This window comes from Polypterus senegalus, chromosome 16 (assembly GCF_016835505.1).
Source record: "Polypterus senegalus isolate Bchr_013 chromosome 16, ASM1683550v1, whole genome shotgun sequence".
Lineage (NCBI taxonomy): Eukaryota > Metazoa > Chordata > Cladistia > Polypteriformes > Polypteridae > Polypterus > Polypterus senegalus.
In genome coordinates, this window is record NC_053169.1 from 95156142 (window position 1) to 95181397 (window position 25256).

The 25256-nt window shown below is 39.2% G+C and overlaps 1 protein-coding gene across 2 annotated transcripts in view; it reads left to right on the forward strand.

The window, feature by feature from the left end:
- Positions 1-343: 343 nt before the first annotated feature.
- Positions 344-25256, forward strand: part of nhsl1b (NHS-like 1b) — a 244446-nt gene continuing 219533 nt past the window's right edge. Inside the window, exon 1 of one of the 2 annotated variants that reach the window (XM_039739040.1) lies at positions 344-820. In XM_039739040.1, coding sequence (XP_039594974.1) covers positions 490-820 — 331 coding nt within the window. In that variant the 5' untranslated portion in view covers positions 344-489. The remainder of the gene's footprint in view (positions 821-25256) is intronic. The other variant, XM_039739042.1, reaches the window with a different exon arrangement.

The window sequence follows — 25256 nt, forward strand, 5'->3', positions numbered from 1 at the left end:
TTGGTGACAGATGACGTATTTTTCATTCGTGGCCTCATAGAAAGTGAGAGTTGTTGCTGCCGCCCAGTGGGTGGCGAGCCGCGCCTTCGCTCCGACTGACAGGTAGGAGGAGCCGCTCCGGGTTTTTGGATCGACGGAGGAGGCGCTCCAGTTCCATTTTCCTCAGGTGACGTCCACGTTTTCCCACACACCGATTCGTCCGTGTAGTTTGGATTCGCGCACTCTTTCCTCCCTTCTCCAATTAACCAGAAGGCTGTTTAGTGTTTTTTAAAAAAAGAAAGCCTCCTCCGGGTGCATTTTGCATCTTTCGCGAAAACATGGCGGGATATCCTGCTGTCTACTTGCAGATGGTTTAAATCAGTGCAACTTTCACTTGGCTGCCCGTCAACAGAGTGTAGCCGAGGAAAGTTTTCTTTTCTTTTTTTTTTTTTTGTCAGTTCGCGCTGTTTGTGGACTGTGTAGAGAAAGAGTGATTGCCGAGGATAGGCAATGCCGTTCTATGAGAGGAGCGTGGAGCCGGAGCGGGTGAGCAGGTTGGCTTCGGACAGTTGCCGGGCGCAACTAGTTGGCGATTTCAGACACGGCAGCGTGCTGCTCTTCCCCAGGAGGCTGCTGTTTTCCACTTTGGAGGAGGTGTGCTGTCACACGCTGGCCAACGTTCTCCGCCAACTCTCGGACCTGTCGCGACTCGCAAGTGATATCGTAGAGGACATCGAGAAGGAAGCCGGGCTGATATCGCGGAGAGCTCTGCGGCTACAAAGCCGCCTGGAAACTTTACAAGTGGGCATCGGCAAGCTGAACCACCGGAAAGTCAAGATCCGTAAGTGGTGCTTAATCGCTCGTTGGATTGGCTTTCGTGGGTTTATTGTTGTTAACTTGCGTTTGGGCGCAGGTGTGTGCTCGCTTTGTGGCGCAGGAAAGACATCTGTCTGGTCCGTTCGGTACGCAGTGTAGGCGTGCACCTCGGCGAATTGAAATCCGACGGGGGAACCGCAGAGTGCAAGAAGGGACTGCTCTCGAGGGACTGGGGCGCAGTCTCTCGGGGCTTGGGATGATCTGAGCGGTCTGTTACCGTGATTGGACAGGACCTTCACTGGTCTTTCAGTTCTAAACCTCGAGAGCCTGAATCAGTTGTTAGTTAATTTGTAACGCTTCATGTCCTTAAGTTGTTTATCTGCTGCCTTCTTCTGAGTGATGATGATCCCATATGGAGATAAATTCAATCAGTTGGCGGTGATTGTAGTGCTCCAAATGACTGACACAACTCCGTGCTTTTGTGCAGTTGGCACTATTGTATGCTAATCGCGTGTGTCTGAACACTTGTGTGCGTTTGGTGTAAACGCCACTTAAACCCCCCAGGGTCCGACAGACCTGACCGATCTGCTCCCAACGCTTCGCTGACCATCTGGATGGTAAAACAAACCGCTCCTGGGCTCCCATTGGGAAGACTCCTCGTGTCACTTTCGCGTCTTTATTACGGAAAGGCTCATATCGACCATTTCAAGGGGATCATTCTTCTTAAAAATCGAATTGCAAATGTACAGTTTTATAATGCAAATGTGAACCACTTTTAAAATAGTTTTCTATGTTCGTTGTTACTTTTTTTCCTGTAATACATTGGGAACATGCGTTCAATTTGCATGCCTAGAATCCTCATAATCGCCTTGAATTGTATGCGATAAAATTGCTAGTCTCTTAGTTTTCATTACCCAATAGCCCTGGACGGGACGCCATTACACTCAGTCACAGATAACCTGATATGGCGTGACAAGGAGAACAGGGGGTTGGTTTAAAAGGTGATGAATGTATTCATTATATGAAGTCGGGTCAGTGTGGCTTAGTAGTTAAGGCTGAGCACTTAAAAATCACAATATTGGCAGTGTGTGACCATGAGCATGTCACTTGCATAAGAAATTTGACAAATTCAAAACCATTCAGTTAAGCAAGCTTTTAGGTTTAGCTGCCCCAATATCTCATCTAGAACCTTCTTAAAAGTTGCCAAGGTTTCTGTGTCCTCTCCATGTCTCGGTAGTTTCTTCCAGATTCCACAACACTTTGTGTAAAGAAGTACTTACTGACTTAAGTCCGAAATGCACTCCCCTTACAGCTGTCCTTGAGTATGTTTTCACTGTTAAGCCGAAATAGTTCTGCTGGATCTACTTTATCAATGTCGTCTAGGATTTTGAAACCCTGGATTAGGTCCCCATGCAGTCTCCTCTGCTCATCACTAAACTGGTTTTATTCTGTCTGTCGGAATACAATATGTCCCTAAACCCTGAAATGCACTTGTTTGCTCGCCTCTGCACAGCTTCATGTGCTGCCATGTCTTGTAAAATCTCACTAGTGCATTATATAGTCTGAAAAGTGCATTTTATACTTTTCCTGTCTGTGCTTCATTTAGGGGGGAAAAAAAACAACCAACCAATTGTTTCATAAATGTAATAAGCTACCTTGATTCATGGCATCAGCCAAATAAGTGAATGTAAATGGTGTCAATTCATCCAGACAAGGTGAGGGTGCTAACCAGGTTAGGCCATGTATATCAAAAGGCAAAGATTTGTTATTAACTATTCATCACTTTTGATGAAGTAAACTTCTTACCACTTTTGCATTTATAAATTACTTATTTGGGTGACGTCTTTATCCAAGATGACTTGGGATTTGAGCTGCAATAGATTACCTGTCTTGTTGTTTTTCCATTTGGAGCACAAGCAGGTGAAGTGACTCCCTCATGTTCACAAATAGGATTTCAGTTTACCACCTCTGGGTCTGAAATCCAAGCCTTAACCTCTATGTCACGCTGCCTGTCTGAAGAACCTTTTTAGTATATTATTTAGTGATGAATAATTACAATTTAATTCTATCATTTTGATTATCTCACTTAATGTTTTTAAATAAGTGGTTAAATTCTTTCAACTTGGATTAGGTCCCCACTCGTGTCTTTTAAAAATATATAAAGTCAGTCTTTAAGATCTATGTGTCAAGTATGTGTTTATCATATGAAGAATCTGAATGATACTGAGCAAACCTAAAAGTGGCTTTTTAGTGTTTTTGTGAGCTTCTTCTTTGCTGTTTGTTTGCGTCTCTTTGGAAGCACAAATGTCTTCGTGGTTGTTTGATTTTTGGATCGAGGACTTTGCAAATCCATTCTAGCCCTCCAAAGTGAGAAGTAATAGGGCAGTTTGTGGTGCAATTGACAGTCATTACACTTTTTTATTACAATGGGTAACAAAATTTAAATTATAGATGAATCTTACAGTATTCATGCAGAATTCAAATCAATTTAATAGTCCAATGCCTTGACCAATGCCTACTGATAAACGTTTATATATTTAATCCTTCTATATAAAAGCGGTCGGGATTGTCCTTCCGTCCCGTGAGTGCTACACAGAGTTTCACACACGCCCCGTCCATTTTGCAATGCACGATGGGATTTGTAGTTTCATTTTTCCAGGTAAAAGATGATTTTTTTACGCCAGACTGTGCAATATCTTCTTCTTTCTTACTATATAAAAGCGGTCGGGATTGTCCTTCCGTCCCATGAGTGGAAAGCGTAGCGGTATTCCGCTTATCACAGACTTACTACTTGCAGCTTGCGGTACGAAGCGACATGATGTGAGCAGAGTTCTGGTGCTCCCATCGTTCCCTTGCTTTTGTGCGCGATGCGCTGGAAAAATAGACAAAATTATGTCTCTGGAAATAATTAATGTTGATGGAGTATTAATGCCTCACCGCGTAGTAAATATCAGGGGGGTTCAAAAGGGCGACCTCAATATAGAAAGAAAGTTTAAATTTCATCACAAAAATAACAGAAACTACGAGTATTAAAGTAATGCCGCTCAAATGCAATGTAACCAAATTAATGAGTTTGTGTGAAATATCAAATTGATCTACATATTGAATTGCCTTAAGAAGTGGTCAACTTGAAAGTCGGTCGCCTTTAAAAGCAGGGTCAGCCTAGTATACAAACTAAAAAAAGACAACTCAAAAACTATGGGTGATAGAAAATTCTGAGTACATTTGTGAAATCCGCATGAGCAAATACTTTTTAAAATACCCCAAGTTTTTCTTTGTTGACCAGTGTCATGAGTGTTCAGTTGGCGGTCACTGCAGCATCTGTTTCAGTGTATAAATTTGAGAAACATAGACACAAAGCAAACACTTTATACTGTAAATTGCAAAAAGGGATTTAAAGTGCTGTTGTGATGGTCCCAGTCTGCTCCACACTACCTGGTTGCTTCTGGGAGTCTCTTGAACCCGGAACAGTCAACAGTTGTAAACAGAGATGAGCCGGGCAGATAAGGACACACACAATCTGCAAGGGGTTGGTGCAAAGTGCTTTTATTAAAACTAATCCAAAGTGTTCAAAAATGCAGTGTGAGATCTTCAATACATAATTTTTTAAAATGAATGTGCTGCGTGGAGGTAAAAAAAAAACAAGGTTCAAAGAAAGACAAGCTTGGGACGCTGTTGCCAGTCCGTCAGCCTTTGCAGGGCACCATGTCAAGCTTTGTTCTCACACGCTCCACACCGCAGTCTGTCAGGCTTTCATGGGAGCCTCCTGGAACACTTGGTCGGTCTGCTCCAAAGAGTGCTCAGCAGGATCGACCCTTCTGCCCATTTCCTCAGCGTCTGACCCTATGCTTCTTTCCTGGTACTATCTTTCCCGTTCGCCTGCTTCCCCTCTCGCGTCACATGAGCCTTCGTCCTGTTCCTGCCCTTCTCTCCAATCTATTAACCTACGTTCCTCATCATTCTTTTCCTTTTCTTTATTTTTTTTCTTTGTTCTCCCTCTTTGCCATGCAGGCTAACTGTATAGCCTTGATTGGGTGCAGTTGCGGTCCTCCACCCACTCCAAGGTGTGAATGAGGCACTTGACTGACATGCTTGCATTTTCATGTGAATTTGTGATCAGCCAAGCACCCTAATCAACCCTGTTGTTTGTTGGACCCAATTTATTTAAAAATCACACACTTCACCACTGACCTCTTACCACAGCTGTCCATTCACTTTAGTACATTTTTTTTTCATCTCTTATTTCTACGCCTTCCAACAAAACCCTACAGTTCTGGAATTAAAGTCAACTGAGAATGAAAATTTAAAAAATAGTTTAAAATCAGTGTCTTAATAATTCTTGGACATTCTGTATTTAGAAGCTGAAGGGTACGTTTTTTAAAGCTAAAGCCATGCAAGTTTAAGGTCCTGTTTTTAATGGAGATGTGGGGAAAGAGATGCGTTTTACTGGAGATTTCCTCTTTTGACTGATTATAAACTTCAGTGGCCTTCCTGTTGCTTGTATGGTTTGTCTTAAGAGGCATATAACATGATGGGTCTCGAGTTGAGAAAGATTACTGGGGTCTCTTGAAAAAGCAGAAAACAACTGAGTTGTTGCTGAGGATGGATTTATTATACAATCAGGATTTTAATAAATTTGGGATTTGTAACATTCTCATTGCGTCCATCTCAGTCTCTTTTGATTTTGAAGTTTGTATCGTTGTGTGACTTTGTGTCAAAGTTGTACTCCTCGCCTGTGGTTCATTTTCTCTTTTTTATTGTGAATTGTATGTTGATTACTCGGGGACAGAAATGATACTTTGCTGACACAGGAGAAGGGATTTGGCCTCCATGGGACCTGCAAGAGGCAGATTGAAAGTCCTGCATTGCTAATGCAAAAGTTCTTGGTGTGTTCCAATTATCAGAGCTGTAGTACAGCACAGAAAAATTATAATACTGTATGGGTTTCAGTGTGGATTGTGCTGTTCAGGATTTTTGAATTGCACAAATGGTCTGAAGTGATTGTGTATTTCTTTAGATCTCTAATTGATTGATTGATGTAGCCAAAATGGTCCTTCTGTTTACTTTTAAACAAATGTCCTGTGGTTCAGTACCATGTGGGAATGGGAAGCATAGTTCTTTACCACGTGCTAAGACCACTTTTGAAAACACTTGTGCCTATTATGTTTTTTGATTTTTTTCAGTGGCTGTCATGGTGGGTCACTGGTAGTAACACTGTTACCTTACAATAAGGAGACTGGTGTTCGTATTTTGGGTGTTTCCTGTGTGAAGTGTTCATTTTCTCCCCTTGTCTGCATGGGTTTCCTTTTGGCTGCTCTGGTTTCCTCCCACAGTTCATAGACTTTCAGATAAAGTGAATTGGCATTGCTAAAGTAACCCATGTGTTCACCCTGTGATGGACTAGCAACCTGTCCAGGTGTCGTTCCTGCCTTACTACCTATGATTGCCTGGATATGCTCCGGCTAACCTGCCACCCTGCTCTGGATAAGTGGTTTAGGAAGATGGACGGATGGATTTCTCAGGCCCCTTCAATACCATTCAACCATCCCTATTAAGGGGTAAGCTCAGATGGATGAGCCTATGGTGTCTTGGGCAATGGCCTGTTTGTCTGGCAAATTGTAGTTTGTGAGGCACAAGGACTCTGTGAGGGGTTAAAAAAAAAAAAAAGGCACCACACGGAATTGTCCTTTCTCCATTTATGTTCACCCAGTACCACTTCAGGCTGTAACTACAGCGACAGGTCATGTCACATGCAGAAACTCTGAGGTGATTCTACATTAAGGAGGATGAGACAGTGGAGAGGAGTCAGGTGGAGAACTGTGATAATTGTCTGCAACTTAACATTAGTGAAGCCAAATATCTGCTTATTTACCTTCACTGTAGCATAAAGCCTCTATTCCTGGGCACTATTTGAAGAGTGGATGTGGTGGCGCTATTGTGCTTCATGGAGCTTCATTATTATTGTAGAACATTTTTGTGAACAATAAATCTTTTATTTCATAATGATTCAATGAAGCTATTTGTGTCTAGCTGAGGTTTTTAACCAGATTTGTTCCCCCTCTAGTGATTTTGTGACATTTACTTGAGGACTTTTGGTCATGACAATTTTAGTTTGCAGCTAGGGTTAAGGACCATCCAGTGGAACAAAACCTGTAAAGAGGGCAGGCATTATTTATTAAATTATTTATTTTGAGGCTTTCATTCCATTTTCGACAATTGTGTTAGAAATCCGAACAACTGTATGTTTATTGGTATTTCCAATGATGTGTACGAGTTTGTTGGGTGATACACTGGCAAACCATATAAGGAGGATTTCTGCCTTATCCCCATTGCTTTTGCAAAACACTTTGAATCTCCGTGACCATGACGTAGATACTTGGGTTACCAAATACTTGGACAGGTGAATGTTTCTGATCTTGCTTTGCTAACTGCAAAATTGTTATTTTTTGCTGATGGATTGGTCATTTGATGTCATTTCACTTTTGAATGATTAATGTGATCATGGAAAGAAATGCAGTGCACTCTAAGCAGACACAGTGAAATATGAGTGTGCTTTGCTTTTAGTTAAGGCGTGTTCAATTTGTGGTTTACTGTGAGTGAATTAAAATACAATACGCCTTTGTATTGCATTTCAAATTGGCACAAACATTGTATGCTGTATGAGAAACCAATGAATCATTTAATTGATTTATTTTCAATTATGACATGAAAAAAATCTTGCCATGCATATTTTTATTGTGCATTTTTTGGCATGTCGGTGTATTTAATATAATTGATTGCCTTTCATTTGGGCACTGACAATCTTAAATTATCTGAACAACAAAATATAGAAAAAAAACTTGGATATTGTGGAAAATTAGCAGAGAAAGACCACATTAAAATTGTTGGTGCACCGTAGGCAACCTTGATTTAATAGTCATATATGAGGCTCAGATAAAAAAGAAACAGACAAGTTAAAAAGTGCACCTTTGGTATAACATTCAGGTGTGTTTGGGGTCCAAGTTAATGGACATGAAAGTTGGAGCATTTCCCATTTTTTGAGTTGCTTAATCTAATAGTCAGTTATCACATTGTTGTTTACTAAGTATTCTTATAGCAGTGAGTAACAGCGATAATAGTATATAGTTATATGTGTTTGTATTCTACATTAAATATATGCTTTTTACAAACCCTTTATAAAAGCTACATGACATTATAAACAGCAGATTGCAATTCAAGTGATTTAACAATGGCATCAATTGATGTGTATTAATGGTGGAAAGCCTAAAATCATTATCAATATTACCCTTTGAAAAGAGAACAACTGAAATAAGGTCTCCATCTACCTATTAATACTAGTAGTCCATTTACAGTTTATAAATATCTAAGAACTTGTACCATAAATCAATTATTTTCCAACGGAAATACCAAAGGTGACTATTAATTATCTTAAACATTTTAATTCCAGTGTGAAGATATACAGAAGCAAAAGAGGCTCTTCGGGTACAGATAACCGTAGCATGTTATATATACACACTGCGGTGTAAGTAAGTGACTCCTACAGCACAAACTGTAATCTTGCCCAGTTCTTGGTGTTGGCAGCACAATCCGGCACTTCCTGAACTGTTTAACACGGTATAGTCCTTTCTGCCTTATTGATCTTATGCCCGCAGTTCAACTGCAGCTTCTTTTCTAACTCCATGCTATGCTTATGTGTGTTTATATATTATGAATTATGTACTTATCTGTTTATTTATGTATTTAAAGAACTTCTTTAAAAAGCTACATTTCTCTGTGGGGACAAATGAAGTTTCATCTGTCTCACAGTTTTCAACAAAACAACTTCTGGTTTGCTATCATAGCCCGCTAAAGGTCAGCAGACTCGAATTTAACCACACCATAGAACCTCTGCACCAGCCATCAGTTCTGCTCCAGTTTTGTAGCTCAATAATAATAATACTAATAATACATTTTATTTATATAGCGCCTTTCCCATGCTCAAGGCACTTACAGAATAATAGAGCTGATGTTCCCCATTCTGCCATCTCAACAAGGAATACCTGTCATGAGATGTACTTGGGGCGAGTGGTCGCTCTTTTGTTTCTCGTTTTTTTCCTTTCGTAGTTCTCCAAACTACACACCCTTTCACTTTTTTTTTTTTTTTTTTTTTTATATATATAATTGTGGTAACCCATGCTGATGCTTGTTAGGTTAATTACTAACATGGTCAATTGTACACACATAGGTGTGAGCCTCTTTTCCAAAGTGGCCAAACCACCAGAAAAGTGCACTAAAATCATTCAAATCAATAATAAATTGATCCTTTTAAAACCTTGGGACTAAAGGCCACAGCCCACTGCGTCCTGATCCTCCTTATTTCAGCTGTGCTCTCTCTATGCTCATTTGCTGTCCTGGGGTAAGTAAACAGACTTGAACTTTGGTATAGCCAATCTCTGGAACCTCCACACAGTCCTCGGCCTCGCTCCTGTTTTAAATAATCATCCTGGCAGATGCTTCCCTTTACATTCTCTCTTCCTTTACCTCCCCATCCAGTGATCACTGTACTCTTCTCCTGTCTGTCAACAACTACTGTTTCTCTTTTTAGTACCAAACTGATTTCCTTTATCTTACCAGCCTCGCAGCTGGTGCCTGCCAATTACTGAATCGCTCAGTAATTAGCTAAAACATGCACATCTCTCACCAATGTGAGCTTCACAAATGGGTTTGAACCAAAATACACTAAAACTATTAAATAACTTGAACAATTAAAACACCCCAGTCATTGTCTCACAACACCCCGATAATATATGTATGCATATAATTCTAAATCTCAGGGGTGACCCAAAAAATATAAACAAAACCGCTGATCATAACATGAACTCCACACAGACAAAGTCCAGGCATGTGAATCAAACTTAGAATGTTGGATCTATGATGCAGCATAATCACTACATTACTGTATCTCACTTTATTTTAAAGTAAATGATGCATCTTTCTCTTTAAACACTCTGCTCAATAATGATGCCCAGCTTGAATGTTACTTTAATGTTTCACAAAGAATAGGAATATGTGAACATTTGAAAGAAGTCACTCAATGTTAAATCTGCCTTGTATTTTTCTCCCACCTTTTAGACTACTGCTCTTGCGTTATTCTGTTTAGGGCAGGATAATTGATGGTATCGGTAAGCTTTTAAATGCAGGTTTCCTTCTGGCCACAGGATTATGTGTTTTTCTTTTTTCCTTTTTTTATTTCTGTAATCCTGCTGTCTATCAGCAATCAGTTTTCCTCATTGTGAATTATATTAGAGACACAGCCCTAGAATGTTCCCTCTGATTCAAATGCTATAAATATGAAATATGATAGCTTGTATAAACTTTGAATTTTGGCCTGCATTACACTATAGCTTGAGAGTCTCATACACAGTCTGGGCCAGAAAGTTAAACGTAACAAGTAGAACAGATCTTTTTGGCCAATCGGGCCATGTCAGATTCCTAAAATGGACTTGTGGTCAAGTCAAGATGAGGTTGTTTTAACATGTTGACTTTAAGGATTGCATTACAATGAGTACATTACACGTGTGAGAGGTGAGGGATTTGCTCGGGAAGAGCTCCTCTCAGGCTTGGTTGCAAATCCTCACATGGAGCTGACAGACATAAATTTGGGCAGCTGGATTTTTTAGTTTTGGTACAGATCTGAAAGCTAGTTGCACTAAAGGAGACCCTCACAATCGTCTCCAAGTTACCAATAATGTACATCTTACTCGGACACCATTTTATAAATGGCCTGATCTAGCAGTGCCACTGTTGGTGCAGCATAAAAGGTCCACATTATACATTTCCTGGTCCTTTGCATTTTCAGATAAACCTTCAAACATTGGCTACATCCATACTATGTTTCTTTATTATATTAAAAAAAATCCTGCGATGAGACGACTTTTTTGAAGAGATTTTTTTCCAAGTCACGCCCTCCTCTCAACCTTATTCAACCACATACATGTTACTCTTACCTCTCATTCGTGTGAATGCTTTTGGCAGACACAGTTCCTTCTCTCTAAGCTCTTATGAATGTATACGTTTTCCTCACTTCCCAAAAAAAGACGTATTATGTCCAAATCTTACTGAAGAATTTCATCACGAAGAGTTATCAACAGAAAAAAATCAGTACACAGGCAGTCCTAGCACCTAGAAATGCTGGACTCAAATGAATTTACACCAAAAATGTCGATCATTTACGCAGCAAATTGGTTAAATGCATATCCATAGACTATGCCGAAACAGTTGGTGGTGATTGTGCGGAATATGAAAACATCAACTTACAATATCCTGAAGAATATCTACAACCATTAACACTGTCCAGTCTTGCACCGCACAAATTACAGTAGAAAGAGGGATGCATCCAAGAAGGGTAATGTAGTACATCTTCAGGGTATAACATTACACAACAAAGGAGATCTTGATATGCTATTTGTATTAAAACCTTAACAGTTTCCCATTAGAATAGCTTTTGCAAAGACAAACAAATATCTGATAACACATATCAGAGCCAAACATTCAAAAAAGTCATTTTATTTAATAGAGAGAAAGAAACAAAATTCAATCACAGGCAGTTACATAAAAGTTCAAACACAGAATCAAAATTCAAAGAGGCCAGTGTGTAGTGCAGGCCTGGGGATTGCTGAGCGAAGTGAGCAGGGGGCAAAGCCCCCTAATTTTTATTTAAAATGCAGGCATTAGTCTCCTTCTTTGCCTTTATTTTTCTGGGGTTAAAAATGTCAGGGAAGTAGAGTTTTGAAAATGCTCTGTGGACTATATCATTCTACGCTCCGCTTTGAGGGTGGACGAATGAGATCTGATCATGCTCTCAAGTAGCGTAAACTGCATCAGGACATAATCCAGGCCTTCAAAATTCTTTTGTAGCAAGTAAAAATTGAGGCAAGTTTCAAACAAAGTGGCTATTTGGCATGTCTTCATTGGAAATGAAATGGACTGCTTCATTTGTTAATACCGAAATATAATTTTTTTGTGTTTTAATGCCTTTGAAGCACGCCTCTCTAGTCATAGGACATATGCTTAGTTAGCAGTAGTGCATCGCAGACATATGTAGTTATAGTAATGTGGAAAGAACACCATTCTTAATACGAATCGACAAACACTACATTTTTATCAATTGTTTGGTATGTGAAGGCAAACGAGTATTCATGAGCATAACCCCAAACATGTGACAAATGTACAAGTGCATCTCAATAAATTAGAATATCATTGAATAGTTAATTTATTTCAGTAGTTCAATTCAAAGAGTGAAACTAATGTTTTATATAGATTCATTACACACAGAGTGATATATTTCACGCGTTTTTTATTTATTTTCATTTTACTGAATATTGTCTATAGGTAATGAAAATTCAAAATTCAGTAACTCAGAAAATTGGAATTTTACATAGAACCAATAAAAAAAAAATTTTGAATACAGAAATGTTGGCCTACTGAAAAGTATGTCCATGTACGGCACTGAATACTTGGTCAGGGCTCCTTTTACATGAATTACTGCATCAATGTGGCATGGCATGGAGGAGATCAGCCTGTGGCACTGCTGAGGTGTTCTGGAAGCCCAGGATGCTTTGATCGTGGCCTTCATCATGGACTGTGGAAACTTCACACTGGACCTCAAGCAACTTGAATTCTGTGCTTCTCCACTCTTTCTCCACACTTTGGGACCTTGATTTCCAAATGAAATGCAAAATTTAGTTTAATTTGAAATGAGGACTTTGGACCACTCTGTTTTAATGAATCTATATAACATATGAGTTTCACTCTTTGAATTGAATTACTGAAATAAATTAACTTTTCGATGAAATTTAAATTTTATGAGATGTAGTAATGGCACATACAGTATAACATCTATTTGAATGGTACATTGGAGAGTGTTTCTCGGTCACAATCAACTGAATACAAGTAATGCCAGTAAAGTAAATTTTTATTACTTTGAATTTGTATACCTGCTTAAACAATAACAGAGTTTGGTCACTTATATAATAAACCTTGAAAAATGCCCCAAAAGGCTGTTTTTATAGGAGTTCTTGATAAATGAATTAAAGTAAAACTGATGAGTCTGCTTTCACACAGGAAGCCTTGAAGTTATGACAAAAATAAAAAGGAGGATTAGATTTGGACAATTAAAGCAGCAGGAGTTTGTGACATTTGAAATTTGAATCAGTTTGACTAATCCAGTAAATATTTAGTAATGTGTGTTTTTTTTTTTCAGGTGTGAATGATGCAAATATAAATCTTGTAATAGTAAATGTTAAAAACATAACCGTGGGATTCTCTGATAATCCACAATTTTAAAGGATGTTGCTACAAAAGCATTTTTAAGAGTTTGTTTAAAAGAAAATATCATGAATCTTGTTTGAATTTACAAATTCAACAGTGCAGATATAACAATTTTTGAATTTTTATTTTTAACATTAATATTAAGCAGTATTTTTCAGTTGTAGGTGAGAAAATGTCTGAGAATAAAATTAGAATATGCATATGGTATGATAAATCGGGATGTCTATGATATAATTTTTTTTATAAGCTCTGTGTTGAAATGCCACTAGGATAACAACCCCCCACCCCCATTGTTCTTACACATCTCTTTAACACATTAAATTCAAGTCCTTCATTGTATTACGTTTTTATTATTGCCAGTACAAGTTGAGTATCCTTAATCCAAAATTCTAAAAGCCAAAACTTGGTGAGTGCCGACATGACACCACAAGTGGAAACTATCGCACCTTATCTCAGTTGCCCATGTGGGGCTCTGACCAATGTTCCCTCTCAGTTTTTGATGAGCAGATGTGAATTACATATGAGCTGGTAGTTGCCATTTATGATCGATTTTTCACTTCCCTCCTTTGAATTTCAAGAGGCACAACAACACTTTAACGACGAATGTCAGGGTGAAACTATGGGTGTATTACCAAAGGGTGAAATTCGCAATAACACTTGCGGGCACTTACAGTCTGCCGTAGGGGATGCGGAGTGAGAGGCACGATGCAAAAGTTAACATAGGCTTTAATGCTCTTTTGGTGCCAATTTGTTATCAGCCAATGTCCACGCCAGACCTACGAATACAACTCACGGTGTTTACTGCTTATTCTCTGTGTATAGTAACCTCTTAATCAGAACACAGTATTGTAGGTAGAGACTGAAAGCCTTGCATTGTTTGTTGTTGCTGTTGTGTTAACAGCTGACACGGGTATTCTGCTGATGCTACTGTGTACAAACTTTATTTCATGCACAAAATGATTTAAAAATATTTTTTTAAATTACATTCACACTATATGTATAAGATGCATATGAAACAAATACATTTTGTGTTTGGACTTGAGTCCCATCCCTAAGATATCTCATTATGTATAAGCAAATATTCCAAAATATGAAAATATCTGAAATACTTCTGGTCGCAGCCTTTTTGGATTAGGGATACTCAACCTGTACTAGTTTGCATAAATGATACGTCTGTAACTACTTCATGGATATACAACTATTTTAAAGCTGCTGTTACAATTCGTATTATATATTTTAGATTTTATTACAGAAAAAGGAACAATATTCTTCACTTGAACAGTGGACGACTGTTTATAAAATAATTGGGATTTCTGTTTTTGGTGTGGTATTTAGTGTTATGAAATTTCACTGGCATTGGTATTGAATACAGAAATTCTGGTGTTATGACATCCGTAATACTGTTACAGAACTAGCACCTGGATAGGCTGCCAGTATATTGGCCCTGTTAAAAACATGAGTAAGGAGCACATAAGGATAGCTGATTTGTGGTTACTGTGAAATAAAATCAAACTAAAGGTTATTGATTTACTTTCTGGGCTGATGCTGTGCCTGTATCTGTTGAGATCCTAAAAGAGTTGAATTGAAGCCCCAGGGTGTTAAAGGCCATGACAGGCGACTCAGTCAGGCGGTGTCCAAACCAGCCAAGCCGGCTTTCAGGACTTGTCCTTAGCTGAGTCATCTCCTTTACCTGAGAGGAATAAAATGCAACGTTGTAACTGTGCACTCTAGAGACGCAGTAGCCTGAGGGCAGGACAAGGAGTTTATTTCTGAGCCCCACTGACTGGAGTTTGGGAAGTGATATGTTACAACTCTTTTTGGTCAAACCTCTGTAACCCAGGCAGTTTGTGTGGGTGGGCTGAATGTTATGACAAGCCAGCCTGGGTTGGATGGTGAGAAGACTTCCCACGACTGCAAGGGCTTTTTTAGGCCGTGAGAAGCTGATCAGTGCAAGGCATTGTCACTTGCAGCTGAAAGCCAAATGTGGGATTCTTAGTTTGTCTGCAGCAGGCACACGGAGGAAGTCCCCGATCTTCCTGTGCTCGTCATTTTTAGGAAGTTTTCAACCAAGTGAGGCAGCATGGGATGCAGATTTGGAGATATCTGTAGAAAGCTTCCTTTCCTGACTAGTTTGAGCTAATAGATAATGCTGCTTAATACGGAGTATAATTTATTTCTCTCTCTCGCTCTCGGTGTGTGTGTGTGTGTGTATATATATATATATATATATATATATATATATATATATATATATATATATATATATATATATATATATATATATATATATATATATATATATATATATATATATATATATATATATAAATATAAATATATATAGATTGATACTATGTAATTCAAAGCTGACGGACTCACTCACTGTTTGTTTCTCATTTAATTAAAAAGCTGAAATTTGGCAGGGTGAGATATCTTAGGCAGTAGGTATCCACCAAGAAAGGACATTTCGATATATCCATATGTGTTTGTTATGACTTGGAATCCCCAAAAACTTAATAGTCCCAACAGTTCCAAAAACACTTCTAGTAATGTCCACTGGGGACATTTTACTATCAAAACGTCAGCAAGATAAGAGAGCTAATGCAAGATATTTTTATATAATAATTATTTTAATAAATATGCTATGCTACACTGTAAAGCTCCAAAGAGTACAAAAGGCTTAAAGGAGTTTCTGATAAATGCAATGCAAGGTGAACAGTTCCAAGAACCCTATCTGAGATGTAATAGGGTCATTATACAGTATCTGTGTGTCCATCTGGTTGCTATGTCTCTGTTTTATGCCATTTGGTATTGCTTTCTTAAAATCAGTGCAAATGTTTTGATGCACCATCTGTTGGAATGAAAAGTGCAATCCATATTATTACTATATGCATCACAATACATTCCAACAAATACTGCACTGCAAACATTAATGCTGAATATGCTGAAGTCTGTGTTGATTAGCACATCAAGTTTATACTGCATATATTTCTGTACCTCTTTATGTGAATATTTATATTTGCCTTTGTATTTACTTTGGCACTCAACATATTGTATATTTTAAGGGCAGAAATGAATATTGTCATTTTTGTAGAGCATATGTTGCAGTGATTTTTAGTTTGAGACCCCCAAAAAGTTCCCCAATGTAAACTTTTACATTTTGTTTTGTTCATTGTCCAGAGGAACAGAAGGCAGGAACTTTCACTAGAATGGAGCCTACTTGTATAAAGTAAAAGATCTGAATAATAAAAGAGGCTGCCAAATCAGAAGACTCAAATACCAAAAAAAGGAAACCAGATGGGTTTAATTTTATATAGCCGCACCCCCAGCCATCCACGCCTTGACAGCCGGGTGGGATATTTTCAGTGGGCTAAAGAAAGGAACTTTTACTCTTTTTTTTTTTCTTCTGTCCCAATGGACCTTCCTAAATGTTCAGAACAACAACGAAGCCAAAAATGGAATGTGTGGACATGTCAGTGGATAAAGGGAGAAAAATAAATTAAAAAAGAAGTGAGCTGCTTGACTTTATAAGGGGTGGCCTGCATCTGTAGTGGAGTGGCCGGGGCAATTTATGGCTCCCTGCTGTTGGAATACTGAGTGATTTAACACCTTTTTCTAAAACTGAAGGCAGCTCCACTGACCTATTGAAAAAAGAAAGTTGCCCTTTTTTGTTACTGAACGGACGTTAAAACAGTCGTCTTTAAAGCATAACAGAGTTTGACCCACTCCATTTCTGACTGCTGTCATGTTTCTGATAAGGGAAAGAAAAAAGACTCCTGGGTGCCTGAAGTGTGAGGAATTTAAGGCAGTTTATGTTTATCTGCAGTTGAAAGAACATAAAGACTGCCTGTTGAGTATAGGACAGAGACGGATGCTGAGACACCGTGAAGTAGGACACCGGCATGTGTATAGGCAGTACAGTTGTGCAGTGGTTGGAGCTGCTGCCTTATGGCATACTGGGCCTGAGGTTACGATTCAGGGGAAGTTTATGCTGTTTTGGTTTTATATATTTTTCATGTGTTGTTTTTGTCCATTGTTTGTGGGGTGACAATTTAAAGGCCAAGTCACATTAAGTGACCTTTTATGGAGATTTTTAGTCATAGACTTTACATAATCTTAGTGATTATGGAAGCAGTCACAGTACCCTCCAGTGATCCCGACTTGTACAATTAGTGCGACATACCTAGCAAGTCTGTCCAAACAGTCTGCGACTCACCCAAAGTTTCATATTATCTTAAGCCATAGGGGCAGCTCTGTGTATGCAAGAGCTGACAACCAATGAGTGCTCCCCAAGTTAAGTATGGTGCATATAATGCAGCTATAAGGAATAAGCAATGCAATTGTTTTGGAGCTTACTTACGGAAAAGATGCTTGTCTGTCTGATGTTCACAACAGAAAAGAAAAAAGGGGGTTTTCAGAGATTATGACCTGTTATCCCATTCGAATAGGACTAGCTCTGTGGGGCGACTTGCTATTGGTTTTTGTGCTGAGAAATAGATACTCAATCATGTATTTTGAGATGCTGAATGCACTATCCCCATAAAGACTTCGTACCAACACCAACTTCATTTAGACAGTACATAATTGGGTGTCAAAGTTAGACAAGCTCACTGTGCTTTGGAAATGTCAATCCTGTGCTGGAAAGTTGCCATGGCACTAGTCGTGTAATCTGACATATTCAGATGACAAGATCATCAACTTTAGCTATCGGTTTTGATATCCCCTCTGACTAAAGATTATTAATGTGGTTGAAGGAAAATATTTTGGACCATTTTCAATAAATAAACATATGAGGCAAAGTGACAATAAGTAATACAAAAAAATATGTACAGTATAATTTACAAACTGGACATTTCGTGCAAAACTCCCCACTCCTTATCTTGCTGTGTGACTACAGGTAAAATTCTGTTACAACGAACTCCCAGGGACCTAAAAAATATTTAGTTGTAATGAGATTCTGTATTTATTGCTATAGTGCTTTCTTTATCTTGCGTCCAGGCGTTTGTGATCATTTTAATAGCTTCCTTCGTGTTAATTTTAATCTCCTCCTGCCTACAAATTATGCTGGTGAGAATTTTTCTCAGCATTTCCTTGCCATAATAGACTTTCAGAGTCCGGATGATGGCCGAAACACTGCTGTGCAGTTGGGTGGGAGGAATTCAACGCGAACATTATCTAAATGTGGAAGCATGTTGTGTGCAGCACAGTTATCAATCAGAATCCAAATCATCCTTTTCTGCTTCTTCATATTGTGAGGTTTCTGAACTCTTTTGAGAACCCCCCACTCCCCACCCAATGGGAATGACAAACTGAAGTGCGTCCCGAAGCACGATTGCAGCGCCTGTGGAAGATTGTTTGTCTGTTGCTGGGGCAGGGCAATAGCAGGCTCACCGTGGCGCAGTGAAGCGCCACAGAAGCAAATCATTAAAGATTGGGGTTGCGCTATAAGTCCCTGTCTTGCACCCCAAAACACAAGGCTTAGTCTCAGTAGTAAAAGCAGCTTTATTCAGCTTGAAACAGGAACGGCACACTTATTTATTGTAGCGTGATCTGCCACTCTGCTGTACACAGACACAGCAGTCATGGAGGGTCATGGCCAGGTCAGTGACCAAGTAATCCTGTTATCTACATTTACAATGTCTGTGCTCATAACCTTGCATCACCCATCATGATCTTTTCTGTTTACTTCGGTGGAGAGATGTAGCATAGCTTTGAGCCTGCTTTTGCCCCGTACAGATGTGGAGATCGCACTTCTGGTTTCTCTTTGGTGTGTTGTCCAGTTGTGGGAGGTCCCAAGAGAGTTTATAAACCTCACATTTTCTTGAATGAGTGCCGTATTAATAGGAATGTCTCTTGAACGAGCATCACTGAACCACATAAAACTGCTTTTAAGATGTCTTCAAATGCAGCAGTTCACATACGTTTGCATCCCGAGATTTTTCTTCATTTTTTCCTCTGTCTCTCAAGAACATTGACATTGTCGATAGTGAAATTCTGAATTCACTGGCAACGTCTTTTTTTTTTCCCTTTTTGCCGCAACCGAGAACTGCAAAAAATGAGTTTTTTTTTTTTCTAATATGAACTGCTATCGTTTTTTCATGTCTGCCGTTTCTATAGGAGGGAGACAATGAGTTAAATTCCAATGGATGTTTTTCAAATGTTGACGAGCAATAAGCAAAAGGTATCACTGAAAACCACAGGAAACAAAAAAGACAAAAACAAAACAGTACGAGGAAAGTTCGAAGAAAGGGAAAAAAAATTGTAGTGTTTCTGTTTGGGGATCGTTGTGCACAACTGAGCTGCGGCCACAGAACTAATTGCTCTGTGGATGATTCATTCAGGCATTTAAAGGTCTTTTGTGCACTTCCTTGTAATGAAAGTATCTGCTGAATTTACTTTGTAGTAACGAGACTTCTATAGACTCGTGTCATATGGGGAAGCTGTCGGGACCATAAAAATACTTCGTTGTAATGAAAGTTTTGTTGTAAAGATATTCGTTGTAGCCAAATTTTACCTGTATTTTTACGGATTACGGTTATCTTATCCTCCGTCCGTTACCTGAATCTGCTTCACTCCATGACGATAGGCAAAAGCTGCATGTGACACCTTGAACATGACAATCATCTAATGCCAGTTACCTTCGTAATTCCTGAAGGGCATGAATATGTAAGCAAGAGTTTTAGGACAGGGTGGTATTGTAGTAGTGTTTTGGCTGTGACAATTTATCAGCAATTTATTTGTACACTTTTCTAAGATATGGAATAATTATTATTAATAATAATTATAGCACCTTTTAAATTTTTCTTGATAGTTAAATCTATGAAGCTTCCTGTGAGTTACACTTGCTGGTCTTGTTTCACACAGGCTGCTACAGGCCAGTGTGTTGTGTAGCATCCAAGATGCTCCCTTAAAATCATCTTCCCCTGGCATCCTTTATGAGTTAAGTTTCTTGGCATCCCCAAGTTCAGACAGACCAGCTTAACAGATGGATGGGGAGGGGTGGACAGCCCGGGAGAGCACGCTCTTGTCTTTGACACCTTTTGTTTTTGAATGACCAGAGCATGCGAGAAGTGTCACTGAAAACTGGGCCGCTCCCAGCTCTCGCCACTAATGACACGCTGACTTAGAGGCAGTTTGTGAACTCCGCTTGAACGCTGTGTTATTGCAGCTGTGTGAGGCAACCCCCCCACATCCTCCCCACTCCTATCATCACAGTTAGGCTAAGGTTCTGGCCAAAAAAAAGAAAACTCTGGCTTCAACCCACCAGTGGCCACCACCTCTCTGGAACCACTTGAGACTGATGCCGGCGTCTGAGAGCAAAAGGCATGTATAAAACATTCCAGCCATGAAAGCTGGAGGAGAGACAATAGAGTGCGTCAAAGGCTTTGGTTTTTACTGTTTTTCTGTGTTTAATTGAAGAACTACTGCTATGCTGTTTGGTGGTTGTGAGTGCTGTGTGAGATGAACTATGTTAAAACTGATTTTACTCTCTGGGCCGTTATACCCTTCTGGAGTTCAGGATTAAAATCCACACCATATCATTGTCTGTGTGGAGAAGGCGTGTTCTCTCCATTTCTGTCCAAGTGGATAAATGATATCCATTGTTTACTTTGGTATATTCTTTTTGAATACTTATCTACTTATGAGCCTAGTATACTATACAATAATGGTAAATAAGATATTAAAAATAAGAAAATGTAACATGCGTAAGTTTGTATGTATATACCGTGTGTATGTATGTGTGCGTGTGTGTGTACACAGAGGATTCAGAAAGTATCAAACCCCTGATTTTTAACAAATCTGTAAACCTTTTTGAAAACGTATCATTGTCGACTGTTTATTGCAGATTGATGGGCAAAAATGGCAAATTCGTCATTTAAAATTAAGACTACAACACAGGAAAGTGGTTAAGAAATGACACTTTCTTAGTTCTGTTCCATGCTGGTATTTGGAGGGCTTGTGAGTTGTATGGATCATTTCAGTTTAATAATAAATCATGCTCTTGAGGAAAATGTGGGGAATTAAGGGAGAATCAATTCAAAACTGAAGGCAGGAAACTCTTCTTCACTCAAAAGGCCGAGGAAATGTACAACAATGTACAGAGTCGTGCAGCTGAAGTGGAAAACTTGAAAGTTTTAAAAATCTCTGGGCAGAAGATTGAAACATCCTAGTGTTAACTAAGAAATAAGCTTGAAGGCCTGAATGACTACCTCTGATTTGCCAAACTTTAGAATTTCTTAAATGTGCGCAACTTGTTTTCAGCAGAGTTGGCTTTACTTACAACAGAAAGTCACCACTTGGCTCTCTCTGCTCTTTATATTTCCCGGGTGGACTGCTCATTTCCAGCCCTCATTAACACTAGCACTGCAAACGGTGAACGTCCCTCATGTCTGATGTGCATCAGAGCCATGTCACCATGGCTACAGTTGCTGCAGGATCCTGCCTTCTTCCCAGTTGCCTTGATTATTCCTCAGTGCTTTACCCAGCAATACCACAGTTTTCAATTCCTTACTTAACAACACCTAGCACACCAGGATTTAGTGTGTTGGCTAACAGCTCTTAATTTGTACAAGACCGAGGTGAAATAAAATATAAATGCAATCTGTTTTTTTTTTTTTCTATTTTTAAGATATAAGAATGTTAGAAATTTGACAAATGACTGGGACCACTCCATTCATTAAGCTTGTCTGTTTAGCTAATAGCTAAAATGTCCATATCTCATCTAAAGTCAAGGTTTCTGCTTCAACTATATGACTTGGTAGTTTGTTCCAGATTCCCACAACTTTTTTGCCCAAAGAAGTGCTTCCTTGCTTCAGTCCTAAATGCACTTGCAACTTGGTAGGAATGGTCTTGGCTGTGTCAATTACTAAGTGGGTTTAAACGCCTAGATTGGGTGCCAGCCTGTTGTAAGGCACAATCATACATTCAGTCATGCGTACTTTTACCAAGCCAGTATAGACCCATCATTGAACCTAACACTCAATATTTGAATGTGGGTGAAAGCCAGTTTATCTGGAGACATCACATGTGGACATGGGAGAAAAATGGAAACTACATGCAGAATGGGGCCGAGTTGGAATTTAAAGCCATTGTTATGGAACATCACTGTATATTTTTTAAAAAATACAGCATATTAAAATAGCTGGAGATAAGGTAACCCTATTATTCTTATATCCATGTGTGATAAAGGTCCTGCTGCTAGTTTGATTCCAAGAAGAGTCTCAGCTTTACCAGTTTGTGCTTCAAACTCTGCCGGGGATACTCAAATGACTCCTCTGTTTTAACTTTCAAAGTTGACAGCCTTCTTTCTTTTCTTTTCTTCCTTCCTGAAAATGAAGAAAAGTGGGATGAATAATAAAGCTGAAGAAAAACCACAGACTCTGGAATTACCTTGGTGATGGCCTGGGTTTCCCAGAACCTGTGTCTATTAAACAGTGCCAGGTCCCTGGGTTTTAGCTGTGCCTCTTTCATACGGAGGCCATTCCGGTCAAATCTTTAAGGGCTGGCCACCCCCAACCAAGCAGACTTTGTTCTGCTCTGCTTTACTGAGCTCATTTGTAGTCCAAGATTGCAAGCTCCAACGTCTCTGTGCTGACCTGATAATTCATTAATTAGTGAAAGGATGTTTTAAGTGGCCATTAATTTCCATTGATGACTGGGCAGACTACTGGGATGCCTTGCCAAACGTGAATATGCAAAACGGCTCTGTAGTCCTGTAGAAAATGTTTAAAGCAACCTCCCTTTATTTCTTCAACCCCCTTTCTTTATAATTAACGATAGAAAAGAATGAGAAAAGAAACAACTAAGCATGAGGCAATACACTTATCCCACAGTACAGTGGATTCAGAAAGAATTCAGTCCCCATAACGTTCCGCACACTTTGTTGTATTGAAGATTTAAGTTTAAATGAACACGTGCTGTGGTGGGCTGGCGTCCTGCCCAGGGTTTGTTTCCTACCTTGTGCCCTGTGTTGGCTGGGATTGGCTCCAGTAGACCCCCGTGTCCCTGTAGTTAGGATATAACGGGTTGGATGGATGGATGAATACATGTGTCAATATGGCTTATCAATGTATGCTCTCTAACCAACAAGTGATAACGTGTTTTCCGAAAGGTTTTCATGTTTATTCAAAATTTAAAGCTGAAATCTCTCATTCATTGAAGTATTTAGACCCTTTGCTGTGGCATTCCAAATTGTGGCCTTGTGCATACTGTTTGCTTTAAATCACCTTAAGATGTGTCCAGAACCTTCCTGGAGTCCTCCTGTGGCAAACTGAACTGATTTGACGTCATTTAGAAAGGCACACGTGCACCTGTTTATAGATGATCCCAAAGTTCTCACAGCCGTGTCAAGACAAGAAACAAGCAATGAAGTTCAAGAAACTCTTTGGAGATCTCTGTGATCAGATTGAGGTGTGGCATAATTCAGGGCAAGGGCGTAAAACCTTTTTTAAAGCTTTGAATTCGGAAACTACCAAAACTCTTTTGACAGTTGGCCTAATTGAGTAGAAGGCAAGAAATGCTTTGGTAAGGGAAGTGGCCAAGACCCCAATGGTCAATCTAACAGAGCTTCAGAAGTCCTCTGCTGAGATGGGATAACTTATAGGAAGGATGAGCATCTAAGCAACAGTTATCAAATGTTTATGATGGAGTGGATAGATGAAAGCCACTCTTGAGTAAAAGGCATATGAGAGTTTAAGGAACTGTGAGAGCATGAGCAAAACTTTGCTCTGGTCCAGTGAGATAAAATCTGAACTCTTTGAGCAGAACTCCAAGCACTGTGTCTGGTGAAGACCAGGCACAGCTCATCAGCTGCCTAATACCATACATACAGTGAAGCATGGTGGTGTCCGCTTCATGCTATGGGGGTGCTTCTCAGCTGCTTAGACACGGAAACTGGTCAGCTTTGTGGGAAAGATGAATGCAGCCAAGTACATAAAGGTACTTGATGAAAACCTGCTTGAGTGTACATGACATCAGATTGGGGTAACGGTTCACTGGAAGCATACAGCCAAGATAGTGCTGGAATGGCCTTGGAACAAGTCTCGGAGTTTCCGTGTTTGCCCAGATAAATCCCAGACTTAAACCTTCTAGAATATCTGTGATGAGATTTGAAGATGGCAGTTTACAATTGCTTTCCATCCAATCTAATGGAGATTGAAAGTATCTGCTAGGGAGAATATGATAAACTCTTCAAATCCAGGTATGCAAAGCTTGTAGAGACTTAGTAAAGAAGACTGTAAGCTGCAATTGCTGCCAAAGGGGCTTCTACAAAGTACCAGCTTAAGTGTTTAAATATGTCTATGAGTGAAAGATGTTGTGGGGCATTAGAGCATAATCACTTTTGGCCATCTTCTAAGCCTTTCTCCTTGCAGTAGCTTCTGGATTTCTTTCTTTTTGTGTGAATTTGTTATATTAACTGGGTTTGTTCAAAAATAATAGAACCCTACCTTATAATAGAATTGAAGGTTGATGCTCCTGGGTGTTTATAAACCTGGAGACTGATAATGAGAAATTAAAAAAAGAGGTATACAGTGACTTGCAAGCTAAAGCAGCTGCCGTAAAGCTTCCAGCGCATGGAGTCTGAAGTATTGGAACATGACAATACTGCATTTTGCAGCTAGACAACAGTTAGCCCTGGCACCTCAAAGCTCCTGAATTCTAGTTCAGCTCCCAGTTGACTTCTTTTCACTGTCATCTTGTTTGCATATGTTAAGTGAGCATGTCAATATGCTAAATAAATACAATTTACTATTATTTTTCTGTATATGTTCATTTGTACATACATTTCCTCTCAAAATCCAAAGACATTCAGACAAGTTGATTGGTGCAGTGAGAGAGTCCGTGCTTGTCCTATAGTAGACTGGCATCTCATCCAGAGTTGGTTTCTGCTTGGATACACAGTACCCTAACCAAGAAAAAAAGTTTAAGAAAATGAATAGCTGGCATCACACTCACATTTATTTTCCTGTCTTTCTTTCTTTCTTTTATGTCTCCTCAGAACTGTCGATATTAATACAATACCAAAGAAAGGCACAGACACAAATAAGCATTCATAAGGCATAACATATAAACATATACAATATAGTGTATATCCATGTATACTGTTTGTGTATATATTTATATAATATAAACTACCCAAAGTACCCTTTGTT